This window comes from Barbus barbus, assembly GCF_936440315.1.
Source record: "Barbus barbus genome assembly, chromosome: 29".
Classification (NCBI taxonomy): domain Eukaryota; kingdom Metazoa; phylum Chordata; class Actinopteri; order Cypriniformes; family Cyprinidae; genus Barbus; species Barbus barbus.
In genome coordinates this window covers 8635735-8655545 of record NC_136757.1, presented here as the reverse complement: position 1 = coordinate 8655545, position 19811 = coordinate 8635735, and the positions used below count along the sequence as shown (strand labels likewise).

The 19811-nt window shown below is 36.9% G+C and overlaps 2 protein-coding genes across 10 annotated transcripts in view; both read right to left on the bottom strand.

The window, feature by feature from the left end:
* The window catches only part of LOC306849254 (vinexin-like), a 57925-nt gene extending 50476 nt beyond the window's left edge, over positions 1–7449 (bottom strand). For 4 of the 9 annotated variants that reach the window (XM_079384158.1, XM_079384160.1, XM_079384157.1 and 1 more), the window contains exon 1: positions 7285–7389. The gene's annotated coding sequence lies outside the window, so the exon portion shown is untranslated. Of the gene's footprint in view, positions 1–4620; positions 4700–7284 lie in introns of those variants that run through there. The other 5 variants (XM_079384153.1, XM_079384156.1, XM_079384152.1 and 2 more) reach the window with 3 other exon arrangements.
* Positions 7450–8268: 819 nt separating this feature from the next.
* On the bottom strand, positions 8269–11836 carry LOC306849288 (E3 ubiquitin-protein ligase NEURL3-like). The gene is made up of 4 exons (XM_079384218.1): positions 11756–11836; positions 10109–10606; positions 8841–8993; positions 8269–8753 (listed from the first exon to the last, which is right to left on the bottom strand). Exons 1-4 carry the CDS (start codon positions 11772–11774, stop codon positions 8575–8577), a joined length of 849 nt encoding a protein of 282 aa, XP_079240344.1. The 5' UTR covers positions 11775–11836; the 3' UTR covers positions 8269–8574.
* Between the last annotated feature and the right edge of the window lie 7975 nt (positions 11837–19811).

Below are 19811 nucleotides of genomic sequence, written 5' to 3'. Positions count from 1 at the left end.
TGCTTATGCATGTCTGGCCATACATGGCCAAACAGAGGAGGACGGCAGTGACTCAGTGAGAATGTGACTTCAGGCTTGAGAAATTCTTTAACAGCAAATCAATGACAAATAAACTGAGGCGGAGGTCTTGAATTGAGAAACATGCCTTATTCTGCAATCTGTCAAGAAAGTGTAAGATTTAGAGCAGGGGTCTCCAACCACTGGCCCTTGAGATTTCATAAAGCCTCTGAAGTGTTTATTCTTAAAGAGACAGTTCACCCAAAAATTTTAATTCTGCCATCATTTACTCACATATAATCCAAACCCAAACTTTCTATAATCTATGGAGCACAACAGGTGAATTTTGAAGACTACTTAGCCACTCTTTAACATACGATAAAACTAGGGTAAGTGAAAAATTTAAATAAAATAAAATAAAAGTACCATAAAGTTTCAAATCTATGATTTAGGGTATTTTCATATGTAATATTCACTACTGTTCAAAAGTTTGGGGTCTGTAAGATTTTTTTAATGTTTTTGAAAGAAGTCTCTTATGCTACTGTATCAAAAATACAGTAAAAACAGTAAGAATGTGAAATAATATTACAATTTAAAATAACTGTTTTCTATTTGAATATATATTAAAATGTAACTTATTTCTTTGATGCAAAGCTGTAAATTACTCCAGTCTTCAGTGTCACATGATCCTTCAGAAATGATTCTAATATGCTGATTTGCTAAGAAACATTTCTTATTATTATCAATGTTGAAAACAGTTGTGCTGCTTTATATTTTTGTGAAAACGGTGGTAATTTTTTGTGATACATTTTTACGTCTTTATTGTGACTTTTTCAAACAATTTCTTCCTTGCTGAATGAGCGTACAAATAAAAAATCATTCTTAAAAATAATAAAAATGCAATTATTAAAAATGTATTATCTGATTATTATTTATTATACATGAACGAGCTCTGATAAACCATACAACATTTTAGAATACACATAAGTTGAACATAGCAATATAATCATATAAAAACAGATAAAATCATCTTGTTGATAATGACCAATATTTTACAGCCGTTAACCTTATCGATTTATAATTGACTACTCAGACATGTTATGTCCTGCACTTTTCTCAGGAACTGTGCTGACGGTGATTGTGGACTATCACTGTACAGTACAAAGTTCTGATGATCTGATTTACAAGACTTGAGTTTTATGCAAGCTAGAATTTGCCATGATCAAAAAGAAATAATACAAAAGTTTTTTTAGCTGACATATACATATGATTTATGAATCTATCTTATGCTTTGATCTATAGTCTTACTGGAGCAACTTGAAGTTTCAAGAGCACAATAGTCATTATTCTTCAATCCCTCTTGAGGGGTTCGAACTTACATCCAGATCTTTAACCACTAGGCCATCATTAAAAAGCAACACAACAATAATAAAACTTTATCAAGTACAGCTGCCTCATCGTGTATGAATTTTAAAGAATGAATTCTAGATTACCTGAACTCTTTTATGCATGTGTGCTGTTTTCCAGAAGTGACTATTTTCCACTGGATCTTGGGGAGCCAGTTCGTTCTTAATAATTCAGTGGTTTGGCTCAGTATGGCAAACCAGTCTTAAATGGTATAGTCTTACAGTGCGTGTGTGTGTGTGTGTGTGTGTGTGTGTGCAAATAGGAATTTTTGCCAAACAGTAACCAGACTATTGCAAAACAGAGGAGGAGAGAAGTAAATGCATTCACATCTGACAGTTTAAACAGGAGAAAGCATGAGGTGAGACCAGACGAGAGGAGAGCAGCACACAGAGGTCTTACGCTGCTCTGAAAGCTGAGCGTGTGAGACTGAGAAAAGAGAAATAAATCATCGAGAGTGAGTGATGAACTAGACGAGGAGGCAAGTACGCTTCTGTTATTAATGGTCGGTCTCCTGCAGCGAGCAGATATCTGTGTCTGCCAGTAAGATGATTAGTGGACTGAAAGAAACCTCATCAAACATTATGCCATTCTCTTTATTATTTCTATCTTTCTCTTTTTATTCTATTAGGACAAGGTTCAGTTCTGTTCTAAAGATACAGAAAAAACAAATATAGAGTGAGATAGCATATAACATGTACAGGTTTCTTTAAACCGGGGGTCTTTACTGCAGGAGGGTTGCCAGTTTTTGATTTTGGGGAAAGATTTTCAATATTGCATAAAATACATGCATTAATTTCGACTGAAGTTTTAGCTAAATGTTCCACAGTCGCTTGCACATTTAAATGTATTAAGTAAAATTAAATGTGGGTTACAATAAAGGTTATGGCTCTGTAATATCAATATTTATTATTTTAATAATAATAATTATTATAATCAATAATTATTATATGAATGGCTTAGCAATGTTAACCATCATACACCACCATTCAAAATACTTTTATTTAGAAAGGGTCCAATAAATTGGTCAAAAGAGACAGCAAACATATTTAGACTGTTACAAAAGATTTATATTTCAATAAATGCTGTTCATCACTGTTTCCACAAAAATATTAAGCAGCACAACTGTTTTCAACATTGATAATAATAAGAAATGTTTCTTGAGCAGCTAATCGGCATGATTTCTGAAGGATCATGTGACACTGAAGGCTGGAGTAATGATGCTGAAAATTCAGCTTTGCATCATGGAAATAAATTACATTTTAAAATATACTCAAACAGTAAACAGCTATTTTAAAATGTAAAAATGTTTAACAGTATTACTGTTATTACTGCATTTCTGAGCAACTAAATGGGGTCCTTGGGCTAAAAAAAGGTTGTAAACCAAGAGGAAATCTAGTATGATTTGTCAAAGTAATTGTACAGTAAATTATAGCTTAAACATGTTGCTGCGATCCTGACTAAATGTAACCAGCGGCTCAAGGGATACTGTGAATGACAGCTAACCACTGCTGAATAACAGCATGACTGGCATGACTCAGTGTTGCATAAGAGGAAGCTAGGTTCCCCACAATGGTAAATATTTACTCTTGACAAGACCCAGACCATGCTGCTATATATCTGAAATATAACATTCAATAAAAATGTATTTTATAGGGATGCAGAGTTTGTGACCTCAACATTTGAACACAGGAACACAGATGAGCTACTGTGAATAAAATGTGCAAGATACAAAACACAAGAGCAAGAACTCAAGCCTGTACCATCAGATTCAAGCAGCCTCAGATCTATCCATGCTTGTCAATGAAACAACAACAGCGCATGCATCTGATTCTAGTTACCCCTTCGTTTCTATGCGGAAAACAATGAGAAATATCAAAAAGGTTGTCTGACATGACATGTAACAGGCTTGTGTTTCTGTGACCAGAGATCAAATCCCAGCTCTGGTACTTTCCAGTCCCATTACCCTCTCCCCCACTCCGTTCTCTGTCCAATCTGTTTATCCCACCTAAATAAAGGCAAACATGCCTTAAATGAATCTAAAAAAAAAAAAAAATAGAAAAATAATTTGTACACTTCCAATAAACCCCCCCAAAAAATAAATATTTTCAGTAGATGAGTTATGTTCATAAAATAACACCACAGACATCTCTGGAAAAATAAAAGTGCAGTGTTCTGTTCTGTGTTCATTGGTATTATTTATGTGCTATTATGGTATTAATTAATATTTTAATTTTGCTTGTGTTTTTAGTTTTCCTTTTAATGTAATGTGAATATTCAATATTAAAATTTTTTATGTGGTTTTTATTTTTGCAAATCTATTTACACTCTAAAAATAATCCATAAAAATAGGGCACAATGTACTGTATGAAATGAAGAATTTTTCCATATTGATTTTTTTAACATGTGTTTCACCAATATTTTGAATTTTGCACTTCATTGTGTTTTTGGAGAGTTAATGGAAATGTTAACAGATAACGTCCTGGCAGAAATTTACTAGTACATTTTCCAGTTCCTTTTTTTATTAATTTTAGTAACTTTATTTCATTTTTTTTATCTAATATATATATATTTTTTTTAGCTTTATTTCAATTTATGAATATGATTTATGGTTTAATAATTTTAATTTCTAACACTAGTTCCACTGTGAAGTACAAAAAAGTCAGTAAATAAATAAATACTGAACATTTATTTTTACCTTTCTTCAAATAAATGGATAAATTTGTTTCCCCTACTACTGGCTGATTGCATCTATGAATAAATGACTGTTGTCAACCAGCCACATGGGAAACACTGTTTGACAGGAATCTAGCAGATCAGGCTCAGCAGCTACTATCGGTGCAACATTTCACAACATACCCTGCCTTTGACAACAAATGATAACATGACAGCTGTAAGAGCACCGGACGTTCTCTTTGCATTCACACTGTCACTGAAAGCAAACCTGGATCTGTTTTTAGTCCACTTTAGCATTAATCTAAGATGTTGTATACATTAATAAGCGTACCTGCATTTGACATTTCACACCCTGAAAGTAAACAAGTAAATCCTCACTGTCTGAGCCCCAGCATGCATCTCCAAGATAGCAAAGGTGATGTTTCACATTCAAAATCACATTTAAAAACCAACATGAAACAGACCAGCAGTGAAGAACAGAAGCATACAGTTGAGTAAAACAGAGACACGAAGTTTGAGGAGAACTGCAAGACGGGTATTTACCGTGAGGAGACGTTTCCCTGGAATGAGCTGCACAGAAAGCCACAGAGCGAGGGAACGGATTACAGCCCGTTCTGTTTCTGCTGGGAGGGCGTTTGCAATTTACTGTGATTCTGTGACTCAGCCTTTGTCCGTGTGTCTGTGTGTGTGTAATACACCATTCTGGGCAAGCCAGGATCATACATGAAACTCTGTGCCTAACGAGTCCAAAGCTCTGTAATAGTTTCCATCCCACTCACACACACACACACACATGCACAGCTGGAAATAATAGACAGTCCCATGCAGGCTGAGGAGAAACACCCACTTGTGTGTTCAAATCAAAAGAACAAATGAGTGCATTTCCCTTCCCGCACACACAGACGGCCTGTTTGATCTGTGAATACATCAGTTCATACTCTCTTTATGCCTCTCTGACATCTCATCTCATTTCTTCATGCCTGCTCTACTTGGCATTCAACCGAATAGGATTGCAACCTCAGGGCTTCCTTAAGGTGAATTGGAGATGTGGCCTCTGCTGGAGCATGAGATGTCAATCAAATAACATCACTATGTCCTTCTAGTCCAGCCACACAACATGCTATTTCCACAGGCAATGATGTTTAGAGGCCGCTGATGTCCATTAAATTAGAGGATACTTAAACTACTGGGCTGACCAGCTAAAATAAGGCACTCGAAATCAACCTAAAAAGCACATTTCAAATTACTGTCTAAGGTTGTAAAAAGAAAAAGTCTTGACTTCCGCCTGTTTTCCTTAAAGTGGAGATGTGTGATTAAAGAACGAGTCAGATTTTTTCAGTGAAATGTTTAAAATAAGCTTGCTGTTTAATAATCATTAGAAAGCATAGCAAGCTTTCAAATCCAGTAGAAATGAAAAGATTTATCTTGATTTATCTGTCATGGAAACAAGCATGTAAACCTGCATTAAACTATTTAACAATCAATTAAAAAGAAACCTATACCTGTATGATATTATGCTGTAGGCTAGCAGCAGTTTGGAAAAGGGATTGATGAATGCTTCAGCTGCAAGCGCCATCTTCAGGCAAGAATTCAGTCAGCACGACCCTCATAGTGCATTTTGTGTATTCTCTAGCCGTTGAGTGTACATCGGTTGTACACTCGTTATTGTGGGTCATTATGGGATTGAGTGCACTCAATAATGTCCACTATGGTTTCAGAGACCTCTACAAATGGCTGTCCTCTCAAATAGTCTCAATAGTCCTTTATTTAAAGGGTTGGTTCACCCAAAAATGAAAATTCTGTCATTAATTACTCATCCTCATGTCGTTCCAAACCCATAAGACCTTCGTTCATCTTTAGAACACAAATTACGATATTTGTGATGAAATCCGAGAGCTTTCTGACCCTCCGGAGCTGACACGTTCAAAGCCCAGATGTGACATCAGTGGTTCAAACTTAGTTTAATGAAGCTGTGAGAATACATTTGTGTGCAAAGAAAACAAAAATAATAACATTATTTAACAAATTCTTCTCTTCCGTGTCAGTCTGTGATGCATGTTCACATGAGAACCACAATGCATGCGTGAGTCTTCCTCTGCTTGTATACAAATCGCAGCGCATCTGGGTTCTACGTCAGAACTCTGTCTCCTGCATCAGCAGCATCGCATGCATGCTTTGTTGGACTCTTGTAAACATGCGGCAAAGACTGACACGGAAGAGAACAAATTGTTAAATAAAGTCATTATTTTTGTTTTCTTTGCGCACAAAATGTATTCTCATAACTTCATAAAATTAAGGTTGAACCACACATGGACTATTTTAACGATGTACTTACTTTCTGGGCCTTGAAGGTGTCAGTTACATTGCTGTCTATGGAGGCTCAGAAAGCTCTCGGATTTCATCACAAGAAACTGCAATGCGCAATATGGAGGAATAGTCCCACCTTCTAAATGAAAGAGCCAAATTTCCCATAGAAACCTGACAGGACCAGCCAATGCACATGTGCAGTATAAGCACATTATGACTCCACATGCACATTGGCTGGTCTAGCCTGAAAAATACGCTTTTTAAACGCTATTTGAGCATAAGAAACAATATTCATTGGGCCATTAATTTCAGTAGCCCCTCACTGCAGAACAAAGATCCAGGAAGCGGTGTTGGATCCACATCTAGGGGGTGGAGATGGCAGATTTAGGGGTGGATATGGGTGGGTTTAGGAATCAGGGGGAATCAGTTTGCTTTAAAATTATTGATTTTCATAAAAAATTTGTATGATTCAATTGTCAGATTTTCATTAAACTCATAACCCCCCTGCAGTTCCTTTACAAATCCTAGTTTGGGATACCTTAATGTAATATAATGTTTAATGCACTTCATGTTGTAAATTACAATGAATTTTTTACTCTTTGCATTTTTTACATCATTATGGTACAAGATAATGCTATGTGATAAACAAGTTAAATCAAAGGTAATCTAAAAGTAATCTGATTACATTTCATAAATTGTGTAATGTAACAGATTACGTTACTGACTACAATTTTTATCATGTAATATGGAATTAGTAATGGATTACAATTTGTAAGTAATCTACCCAGCTCTGTAAACAAACATGCCATTGTGAGTCTAAACCTGTGAATGGTAGTGTACATTAAGATATACAGACCATACAGAAGTACTAGTGTTTTATAGTGACCCAAGGACACTTACCGTGCTGCACATCTGCTGTTGAAGAGGATGTTTGTTTTCTTCATCAAACTGAGCATCAATCTTCAGCTCACTATGTGTGTCATTCTCTGTCCCTCTCTCTGTACTGAGGCTCTCTGCTTTGACTCGGTGGCTTTGTAAACCCTCCCTCACTTCTTTTCGCCTTCCTCAGACTCTGTTCTGCCATCCAAAATAAATATTTAACAGTCAGCCAACGTGATCAGCAACCAAAGGTCATGTCCCACTTACTCCGCCTCTCTCCTCCCCTATTGTTATGATTTTCCCACCCTTGTAACTTAGTTTCTGGGGTTTAAACGGAACTATGATAAATCAGTATTTCACATCATTTAGTTAACAAACAGGCCTAGATTGTGTGTATGTTTGTGTGTGTATATATGCATATAAACCTGGTTTTGTGCATTTAAAACTGACAGATATGCATCACAGATTATTAGTTTTGTGTAATTCAAATGAATGACTTTAGACTTTTAACTCAAAACTCTTTTAGTGACAACTAGCCCCGGTCTTATTTTGACTATTAGGGCCTACCATTTCAAAAAGATACTATCAAAATAAGCATCATCCTGAGATCATTTTTCCCTGTATTTCTGAATATTCCCTAAAATTATAAGTAATCTGTGGTATTTCAACATGAAAATGCCAGAAACTAACAAACTAAACCAAATATAGCACTCTCTCTTATAAGTGCACACTGCATTTCTCGCACCCAAATCCGTGATTCCTCTTCTCCACCCTTCCTGACTGTTCAACTAACTATTTTAAAGGAAAAAGCTCACTCATGTTTAAATTTAGACTTTCTCTGCAGCAATATTCATATTGATGAACACTGAACATGCATGTCATAAAACAATTTGGATAAGAATAACTATCAATTATGTGGAATTAAACACTTTCCTTTAAAGTTTTTGTTTTCCTATAAAATACTGACACCTGGCGGATATGTGCAGTAGTGCAGGACCAACAAAAAAACTTACATAAAATGTATTTAATACAAAACTAAACAAACAAAAATACATTTACATACATATACATATTTACATCATATTCTTTACATTATAGATTTAGAACATCTCAGCATATGTATAAATATACATATAAACATATATAATCAAAATGATAAATATTCATTTAAATTCAGTGAATTTATCCAAAATGACTTAAGTTGTTTTTTTTATTACATATGCACAGTGCAGTGACAGATTTGTACATTACAGCAGCACATAACTCAAAATACATTCAACAAACTGGCCACTGCTTGAACTGTGAAGAAAGCTAGTGGTCATATGGATGGAAGGAACCCAAGGGCTGACGACACAGAGGACAGGTCCCAAACATCGTGTGAACCCTCATGGCGCATGAAGTACACACACATTTATGACCGCAGCTCAGACAATAGTTTGCCACATCACTGTAACACACCACACACTCCTCACAGTCTGGAGCTTCATGATCTAAAGCAAGAAAAGAGAAGAGTTTAGGTGATGAAATTATGTGTACTAGACCATAACAGAGCTGCCTTGCTCTTGTCTGATTCTCACCTGTGTTGTCAAGGTGATGGTTTCTCAGGTTTCTCTGTTCCAGCATGCTCATTTGTTTCTTTTTCTCCTGTGTTTCTTTATCTCCGGTGTGTTTGATGTGTGTGAGAGCAGGACAGGACCGACTGGTGAAGATCCAGCGCTTCATTTTGGAACCTGTATACACAGAGCACATCTACTGTTAGGCAAAGACAACTCAAAAAAACAAGCTTTTCTTTATGATGATGCTTGAGTGTAGCTTTAATTCAGGGGTTTTCAAACTTGGAGACGCAAAGGATCCATGAAATCTCTTAGAGAAAAAATAAGATTTTACTAAATGTATTTTTAGAGCTAAGTTAACAGGTACTTTTATGATACTAATGAATTTGTTTGTTGTACAGGATTTATTTATTTTACATTCACAATATTATATTTGTATCTTATTATTATCTGTTAATAATTAACATAAATATTATTTATATATATATATATATATATATAAATAGTATTTATTATAATAAATATTACTACTAATAATTCTATCTTTAATTTTATGAACTAATTCTGTACTATTATTATTATTATTATGCTTTCTAAAGACTGGTCAGAAATCATGAGATTAATTTAGATTATTTTATTCTACTCTATGTTAATCTCAAATATTATGACAATTCAATAAAAAGTACAGTTTTCTAGATAACATTTTTTCAATTTTCTTTACAATGACTATAGAAAACCATTTTTTATTTAGCAAGCATCCTTAATTAATTTGAATGAATCCTAAATTAATTTGCTGTTTTGATAATATTTTTTGCACACTGCATAAATGGGTTTTTCGTGAATATTATGCATTTATATTTTAGGAAAGGGGCTTCACTTTAGGGCATCATATTGGTGGCAAAAAGTTTGAAAACCCCTGGGCTCTTTCTCCTACAGAAAAATATAGCATGATTTGATATAATATCATACTTTAAACACATGCCACAAAAATAAAAATATATACTTTGTGTTTGTGTGTGTGTGTGTTCATCCAAAAATGACAATTCTGTCACCATTTACTTGCCCTCAAGTTGTTTCACACCTGTACCGATGAAACAATACCCATGCATTGGAAGTCAATGGGTACCGTCAACTGCTGCAGCCCACATTCTTCAAAATATCTTCTTTTGTGTAAGAAAGAAACTCATAGTTTGGAACAGCTTGAGGGTGGGTAAATGATTATACAATTTTCATTTTGGGTGAACTATGCCTTTAATCCACTAAGAGCACAATATGACAGACAGACGCCTCACCAAGCATCGTGACTGCCGTGGTCTGCCCGTAGAGGTCAATCATCGCCCAGACGGGCCACTCGGGGTTCAGGGTGGTCTGCTCCGTGTGTGTGCCATCAGAGCTTCGTATCCTCAGACGGCCATTCTTCTTCAACATGAACTCAATCTCTGAGCCAGAGCGACAGATGTGCTCGGGGACTATCACTGCGGCGTACAGCGGAGAGTTGGTCAGGTCTGGGATGGCCAGAGGGGGTAAAGTCGTCTTCTCGGGTGAAACATGAGTGAATCCGAGCCGCAGCGCTCCGTGCCAGTCTCTGCCGCAGCGCTCGACCCGCAGGCGCAGCTTCTCCTGGGTCTTCACCGGTCGCCCGCTGAAAGTCAGCCCGTGGCAGAAGGACGACTCGTCCCTGGAAACCCGACGCCCGCCGTCACTCAGCGTTATCAGACGACCCTTCACGTCTGAGTGGAAAGAAATCGCTTTCAGGCTCCACCGCGTGTGACACACGCACTCGACTTTCTCTAGAGGAGAAATAAGACAAGCCTGGCGTTAGAGATTCGTCTAAGGGGTGTGACTCTCCCTGATTTGATTCATGTCATGTCTCTTTTGCAACTTTCGTTAACACGGGACTTTCCAGTACGTTTGATTCGCGAATCATTCTTTTGATTCAAACGACTCGGGAATCGAACTGATCTGAGCGCCTCTCGAGTCAATCCTCATTGAACTAAAAATGAACTAACAACAGTTATTTAATATATTTACGACGTGACAGTTATATACACACACATATGAAACAGACTTGGTATGATTCTCAACCAAAAGATTAATTTTATTTTAATGTAAATGTAAATTCCATTCAGGTTCTAATTGACATGTCTGCAACAACCTGAAGTAGGATACATTAAATTACAATCAACACACTTATTAATAAAACTTAATGTAATAAATGTATGTTTAATTATATAAATTGAACTGATTCTTTGAAACGGACTGTTCGAACGAACCGATTCATGGAACGTAGCCATACTACTGTCCAACTCACTCGCTTTTTATCCAGAGGCCTCTGCTCACTAACAAAATCACTATCCCTGCAATGAATTTACAGTAATGCACACCATTACATCGTCAATTAAATATTTAGATACAATTTTGTATGTGTTAATAATTTGCAATTATGATTCACCGCGCAACGTTGGAGAGTCCGAGCTTGATTATGTCTGTGATGTGATGCACAAAGAAACTTAGCCTGCGTCCCAATATGCATACTATCCACCCTATCTGGCCTAATCAGTATTGAAAATTACTAAATATCACATAAAATTTAGGATGGATATAGTATGCACATTGGGACACAGGCTAAGTTTCTTTGTGCATCACATCACAGACATAATCAAGCTCGGACTCTCCAACGTTGCGCGGTGAATCATAATTGCAAATTATTAACACATACAAAATTGTATCTAAATATTTAATTGACGATGTAATGGTGTGCATTACTGTAAATTCATTGGTTGGTCAACTTTCTTAAAACAAACAAAAATAACTTATTAATTTACAACTTGCTAAGTTATATTTTTATATACCAACATAATTCTCTTTAAACTTGACATGTTCTTTTTAATTAAGAGATATTGCTTAAAAGGTACCATTTGCCTATTTCATCTTCTTACCTTTCTTTTTCTCTGTCATCCTGTTTTCTTAGCCAGCATAGACTACTTCTGTTTCTGTATCTAAGTGCATAGAGAATCTGTTGCTTTATGAATGCACGTGTTGTAGTTTATAACTAAACATTTCTCCTCATAGGATGAGGATCGAGGAGGGACTATTGAGGGCGGAGCCTGGAAAGTTACCTTGAGGATGACTCCTTCACTAAAAAAAAAAAAAAAAATGACAGCAGTTGAGATTTTTTAGTTTTTGTGCGTACAATCGGGAAAGTAAAAGAAAGTAGTTGGGGGTTTCAATGAGCACTTTTGATCATGTGGTTTTACAGTTTACCATTAGCAGTATGCTGTTATCTTCTGTTGTCCACCAGAGTGCTTTCACTTTTCCTCTTTTGTTTTTGTTTGATCCTTGTTTTTTATTTTTGTCATTTAAGAACTGTAGTGATTTCTCTCATTGCAGAAATGCTGTCATTTCATTAAATTAAGGAAAATTACATATTGACAACCAATGAGTAAAACTCAATAAATTCAGTGTAAATTTTCACTTTTGCCATGCAGCCATTTCAATGATCCATCAAGCTGTTCTCTAAAAGTAGCAATATGTGCTGGATCGAGGGTACTTTGGTTTGTGTTTTGCTGTTTGGTGGGTTTAAAGCTGTTAATAAGCAGTCAACAAATTCAGAGAGCTCACTTTCAGTTTGTGTTTGAGTCAAGGTTACTATATTTATGATATAATATGCTCATTCAGCCTGCCATTCACTCATTTAATGACAACTTAAAATCATATGTTTGGTAATTATTTCACAGGGTAAATCTGGAAATGGAAATTTTCCATTCAAGCATTCATGCACACAATACATTGTACATATAAATAAAATCCTCTAATGTAAAGCATGAATAAAATTCAATAATTCCCTTCTTGTTTTACAGTATGGATTGAAGTGTAAGTGTATGTTGCATTAATGTATATTCACATCAAGTTTATTCAGACTTTTAGCAGGTATAGCACATAATAAAAAACAGTCAAAAAGGAAACTAAACCATGGTGTTGAGAATTAGGGCTCATAAAATGCATGATTTTTTGGGTAATAATTAATAGTGATAATGCCTTTTTACTTTAATGTTTGAAGTTCCTCCTCAGATGATTGCAATGTTTCAGACTTGGTAAATAAACATTTCCAGGAATCACGATGAGTCAATTTCCTCAGGCAGGTGCTTTTAAACGGCTGTGCATAAATTAAATAATCAGAAGTATGTAGACAAACAGTTCTAATAAACATTCCAGCTACATTCTTTTCTAACAGGTGCACAAACTATGCACCATGAACATACACTGGCATTTAAGGTGGAGTACATCAAAGCTGGTAGGAAAGAGCTTGATTCCACAAACTCCTGTTGAACACGTTTGGGATGCCAAGACACCATCTGCCGAAATCAGACTTCACTGATGCTCTTGTGTGTGTCTAAATGCTACCTCAAATCTCTGGAGCCTTTACTGAAGAGTATAAAAGCTATTATAGCAGCAAAGAGAAGATCAGCTCCCACTGTAGACCCTTTCAGTGGTGAGCAGGGGTCATCACAAACTGTGATGCACTGTGTTCTGACACCTTTCTATCATGGCCAGCATTAAGTTTTTCATTCATTTGAGCTAAAATAGCTCTTCTGTGAGATTGGACCAGACAGGTTAACACCCCACATGCTTCAATGAGTCTTAGGTGCCCATGTTCCCCACCAGTCTTGGCTTTTTTGGGATGCTCTGACCCAGTCATCTAGCCACCACTATTTGGTCCTTGTCAAAGTCACTCAGATCTTTTAGCTTTAAGAACTGAATGTTCATTCGCTGTGTAATATATCGACAGATGCAATTGTAATGATATAATCATTTGGCCAAATAGATCTTTAACTTCAAAGACCAAGGGACTACAGATGAAAATTAGCCAGTTTGGCTAAATCTGACACATTTTATATGTTGTCATGTATTGTTAATGTGTATTCCCTCATTAAGTAAAAAAAAAAAAAAAAAAAAAATCGCATTGAGGACTGAATTGGCTTAGAGCTTCTTAATCAAGTGCACAGTTACTGCAGGTCAAGGACGGGTGTGTCAGTAAAACTACTGTGGAAGTGTGAGTCAATGAACGGATTGTCATTGTGTCATTATAATGCAATAAGGTTTTCGTTTCACTTATTTCAGAATAATGTTGTGAAATTATTACTGCCCATAAAAGTTACATGCTGAATTTTCTGTAAAGCTTATCTACATAGATAAGCTTCATAGATTAAGAGCATAATTAATTTATTACAGAATCTCAGAGCATATGAGAGGAAAGATATATGTATTTTCTGTGAGTATTCACAGGATATAGTTTTAATTTACAATCTAATTGTCATATGAGAATATGGCTTGTTGAAACATCAACATGACTAAACTTATTCTTAAACAGACTAGAACTGGGGCTGACCTGAGATCAGTTATAAACGCTCTGGTTTCATTTAAGCTGCCAGCGAAAAAAAAAAAAAAAAAAAAAAGCTATTGTTTTATCTCACTTTGAAAAAGGGAAACTTTCATATATTCTAGATTCATAACATGTAAAGTAAAAGTTTTTGTTTGTTTTAATTTTGATGATTAGAGCTTTCAGCTCATGAAAGTCAAAAATCCAGTATCTCAAAATATTAGAATATATACTAAGATCAATAAAAAAAAATAAAAAAGGATTTGCAAAGCAGAAAAGTTCAAGTTCTTTAAAGTATGTTCATTTATGCACTCAATACTTGGTCGGGGCTCCTTTAGCACAAACTCCAGCATCAGTGAGGAATGGCATGGAAGCGGTCAGCCTGTGGCACTGCTGAGGCATTATTGAGCCTTCAGCTCATCTGTATTGTTGGATTGACTGTTTCTCATCTTTCTCTTGAAAATATCCCATAGATTCCATATGGGGTTCAGGTCAGGCATGCTGGCCAATCAAGCACAGTCATAGCATGGTCAGCACACCACTTGGAAGTGGTTTTGGCACAGTGTGCAGGTGCTAATGTCCTGCTGGAAAAGGAAATCAACATCAACATAAAGTTTAACAGCAGATGGAAGCATAAAGTGCTCCAAAATCTCCTGGTAGACGGCTGCATTGACCAACACCAGCAGGCGTCACGGCAACCTAAATCATCACTGACTTCGGAAATTTCACACTGGACTTCAGACAGCTTAAATTGCCTCTCCAGTCTTCCTCCAGACTCCAGACCTTGATTTCCAAATGAAAAGCAAAATTTACTTTTATCTGAAAAGAGGACTTTGGACCACTGAGCAACAGTCCAGGGCCCCTATTCACAAAACATTTTATCTTACCACTAAGAGTTCTCCTAAAAAGCAATAAAAGCTTTTAGCTAAGAGTTTTCTCTTAAAACCTATCTACAAAGCTGCTGAGACAAGTCTTAAGCTAAGAGTAAGAGCGGGGTTGACCACGTTGCTATGGATGATGTCAGCATGCTTACTAAATATGCACACAGTGATTGGCTGATAGGGGAGGGGTCTCTCTCAGAGATTTATTCATAGAAATATTGTAGAGCGCAATATTGTTGTCATATTCAAATAAAGTTTTTAAAATAAAATTTTAATTGCCACATTCAAATAAAGATTTTAAAATGCAGGCTAAGTGTCACTAATTTAATATGTTCAGCGAATTGTCAGCATCTTGCATGTATGCTTCTCGTAAACAATTAGTGAATATGCATATAAACAGCCTTTTAATTAACAAAGTAGAATAATCGTGGCTGATAGTAAGACATGCAAGTGCAAAAGAAAACCAAACTGGACGCGAGAACAGCTATTATTTCTTGCCCAACTGGTTAATGAAAGCAAAGATATAATAGCATATAAAGGAAAATTTGGAGTTGGGATAACTTTCAAAACCAAAGGTGATACCTTTTTAAAAGCTCTTTATCGTCAAATGTTTCTAAAATGTCCTACGTTCTGAGGCAGATTGCCGGCAACAGCCTCTTTAGGATAGTTGTGAGTTGGTCTTAGGAGTCCTCTTCACTACTCCTAATGTTTCAGATTTAGGAGCTAGTTTTAGTGCTAAAACGCTTTGTGAAATACTCTTAAAGCAAACATTTAGGTGTCCTAAATTTAGGACTAACACGCCCAGTACTTTTTGGGATTTTCTCCTAAATCGGCAAGTTATGAGCTACTTTTAGCCTTAAGATGTTTTGTGAATACGGGCCAAGGGCCCGTATTCCTAAAGATTCTAAGTATCCTCTCAGAGAGCTCCTAATTTATCTTAAAAATTTCTAACTAGGAGTCTTAGCTTAAAAGTGATTCAGAACCAATCTGAGAGCAACTCTGAGCGAGGAAAAGACAAAAACGTTTATCTTAGTGAGGACGAGGCAGGGTTGACCCCGTTGCTAGGAATGACACATTCTTTTGAAGACTGATTGGTTGGTTGTCCATGAAGGAAATAAAAGAGCGCTTTTAAGAGTAGGGTTTATTATAAGCCTTCACTTTGAAATTACAGGCGTAATTTTTCTGTATTCTCTCTATCTCTCTCTCTCACACACACACACACACACACACATTATATATGTACATATATTCTTTATTTTTTATTTACCATGCTGTCAAACTTAATGTATTTAATAGGAAATGAACATCGACAGTGCTGTGACAGACCCAAATCATCACTGCTGCATAGTTGCATTTTTCCAGTTGCCAAATATGTTAATGTAGTGATTACGTCCATTTCTGGCGCTATGGCATTTCAGCGCGGTGTCAGAGTTATTAGCGTGTCTAATAAGATCGTTCACAAACATGATCCCTGCACGAACTAATGTGTAGCGTCTTATTGACTCACTGTCATGCATTGTGTGCAACACATTTCTTCTCCCTCTTCATGTTTCGTCCATTTTCTCCGCTGCTAAAGAAACTCTTAAGCCACTTAAAAGTCCTTGTCCGTACTCCTAATAATTTTGGACCTTAAGACCTCTTTTAAGGGTTAAGATGCTTTCTGAATTACTTCTTTCTTTACTAGGATCTTTTCTTTAATTTTAAGAGGAAACACCCACATTTCTAAGAATTTTCTTAGAATTTTATTACTAGCAGCAACTCTTTGCACTAAGATTTTTCATGAATACGGGCCCAGTTCTTTTTCTCCACAGCTCAGTTAAGATGCTTCTGACGTTGTCTCTGTTTCAGAAGTGGCTTGGTAGCCCTTTTCCTGAAGATGTCTGAGCGTGGTGACTCTTGATGCACTCACTCCAGCTTCAGTCCACTCCTTGTGAAACTCTCCCAAGTGTTTGAATCAGCTTTCCTTGACAGTATTCTCAAGCTTGCGGTCATCCCTGTTACTTGTGCACATTTTCCTACCCAAATTCTTCCTTCCAGTCAACTTTGCATTTAATATGCTTTGATACAGCACTCTGTAAACAGCCATACCTTTCAGTAATGACCCTCTGTGACTTACCCTCTTTGTGGAGGGCGTCAATGATCGTCTTCTGGACCATTGCCAAGTCAGCAGTTTTCCCCATTATTGTGGTTTCAAAGAGCAAGAGATACCTATAGGGATGGTCATTAATTAAACTCAAATGTAAATATTCTAATATTTTGAGAAACTGGATTTTTGACTTTCATGAGTTGTAAGCTCTAATCAACAAAATTAAAACAAAAAACCTTTTGAAATATTTTACTTTACATGTAATGAATCTAAAATATATGAAAGTTTAATTCTTTCAAATAAGTTACAAAAAATAACTTTTTCACGATATACCAATTTTTGTAGATGCACCTGTATATATATATATATATATATACAGGTCCTTCTCAAAAAATTAGCATATTGTGATAAAGTTCATTATTTTCTGTAATGTACTGATAAACATTAGACTTTCATATATTTTAGATTCATTACAACACAACTGAAGTAGTTCAAGCCTTTTATTGTTTTAATATTGATGATTTTGGCATACAGCTCATGAAAACCCAAAATTCTCAAAAAATTAGCATATCATGAAAAGGTTCTCTAAACGAGCTATTAACCTAATCATCTGAATCAACTAATTAACTCTAAACACCTGCAAAAGATTCCTGAGGCTTTTAAAAACTCCCAGCCTGGTTCATTACTCAAAACCGCAATCATGGGTAAGACTGCCGACCTGACTGCTGTCCAGAAGGCCATCATTGACACCCTAAAGCAAGAGGGTAAGACACAGAAAGAAATTTCTGAACGAATAGGCTGTTCCCAGAGTGCTGTATCAAGGCACCTCAGTGGGAAGTCTGTGGGAAGGAAAAAGTGTGGCAGAAAACGCAGCACAACGAGAAGAGGTGACCTGACCCTGAGGAAGATTGTGGAGAAGGACCGATTCCAGACCTTGGGGGACCTGCGGAAGCAGTGGACTGAGTCTGGAGTAGAAACATCCAGAGCCACCGTGTACAGGCGTGTGCAGGAAATGGGCTACAGGTGCCGCATTCCCCAGGTCAAGCCACTTTTGAACCAGAAACAGCGGCAGAAGCGCCTGACCTGGGCTACAGAGAAGCAGCACTGGACTGTTGCTCAGTGGTCCAAAGTACTTTTTTCGGATGAAAGCAAATTTTGCATGTCATTCGGAAATCAAGGTGCCAGAGTCTGGAGGAAGACTGGGGAGAGGGAAATGCCAAAATGCCTGAAGTCCAGTGTCAAGTACCCACAGTCAGTGATGCTGGTGTTGGTCCACTGTGTTTTATCAAGGGCAGGGTCAATGCAGCTAGCTATCAGGAGATTTTGGAGCACTTCATGCTTCCATCTGCTGAAAAGCTTTATGGAGATGAAGATTTCATTTTTCAGCACGACCTGGCACCTGCTCACAGTGCCAAAACCACTGGTAAATGGTTTACTGACCATGGTATTACTGTGCTCAATTGGCCTGCCAACTCTCCTGACCTGAACCCCATAGAGAATCTGTGGGATATTGTGAAGAGAAAGTTGAGAGACGCAAGACCCAACACTCTGGATGAGTTTAAGGCCGCTATCGAAGCATCCTGGGCCTCCATAACACCTCAGCAGTGCCACAGGCTGATTGCCTCCATGCCACGCCGCATTGAAGCAGTCATTTCTGCAAAAGGATTCCCGACCAAGTATTGAGTGCATAACTGAACATAATTATTTGAAGGTTGACTTTTTTTTTTGTATTAAAAACACTTTTCTTTTATTGGTGGGATGAAATATGCAAATTTTTTGAGATAGGAATTTTGGGTTTTCATGAGCTGTATGCCAAAATCATCAATATTAAAACAATAAAAGGCTTGAACTACTTCAGTTGTGTTGTAATGAATCTAAAATATATGAAAGTCTAATGTTTATCAGTACATTACAGAAAATAATGAACTTTATCACAATATGCTAATATTGTTTTGAGAAGGACCTGTATATATATATATATATACACATACACTCACCGGCCACTTTATTAGGTACACCTGTTCAATTGCTTGGTAACACAAATTGCTAATCCGCCAATCACATGGCACGTCTGGGCATCGAGTTTATGAGTCTCTGGAGTTTTGGGCCGTTTCTCAATACCAAGTTCACAGAGTCTGGACTTACGTCCTTTCGAGTTTGGACTTGCCAAGTTCGACTCAGAAGAACGAACTCTCGAGGACGGGAGGACGAACTGAATTCTGGGTTATGGCCCGTATCAAGTCCGCACAAGTCACCTCTCGATGCATCCTCGGTAAAAGGGGCGGATCAAGAACACATCCGGGGATTTGAACTGGACTTGGCTAGATGTGAACTTTGAATTGGAACAGTACTTGGGCAGCGACTGATGACGTTTCACAAGTCCACAAGAACACAAGTACAGACAAGTACGCATATTGAGAAACGGCCTTGGTGTTGGAATTTGCTCCCATTATTGCCTTATATTTCCAGCTGCTGAAGAGGTCGTAGTCGTCTTTGACGTATTTTTCGTTTAATGATGAGCCAAATGTTCTCTATAGGTGAAAGATCTGGACTGGCACCTGGACTCTTCTACTACGAATCCATGCTGTTGTAAGAGCTGTTGTAAAATTCCATGACCAAGTAAAGAGGTAACCAGCTTATTGGAAGTT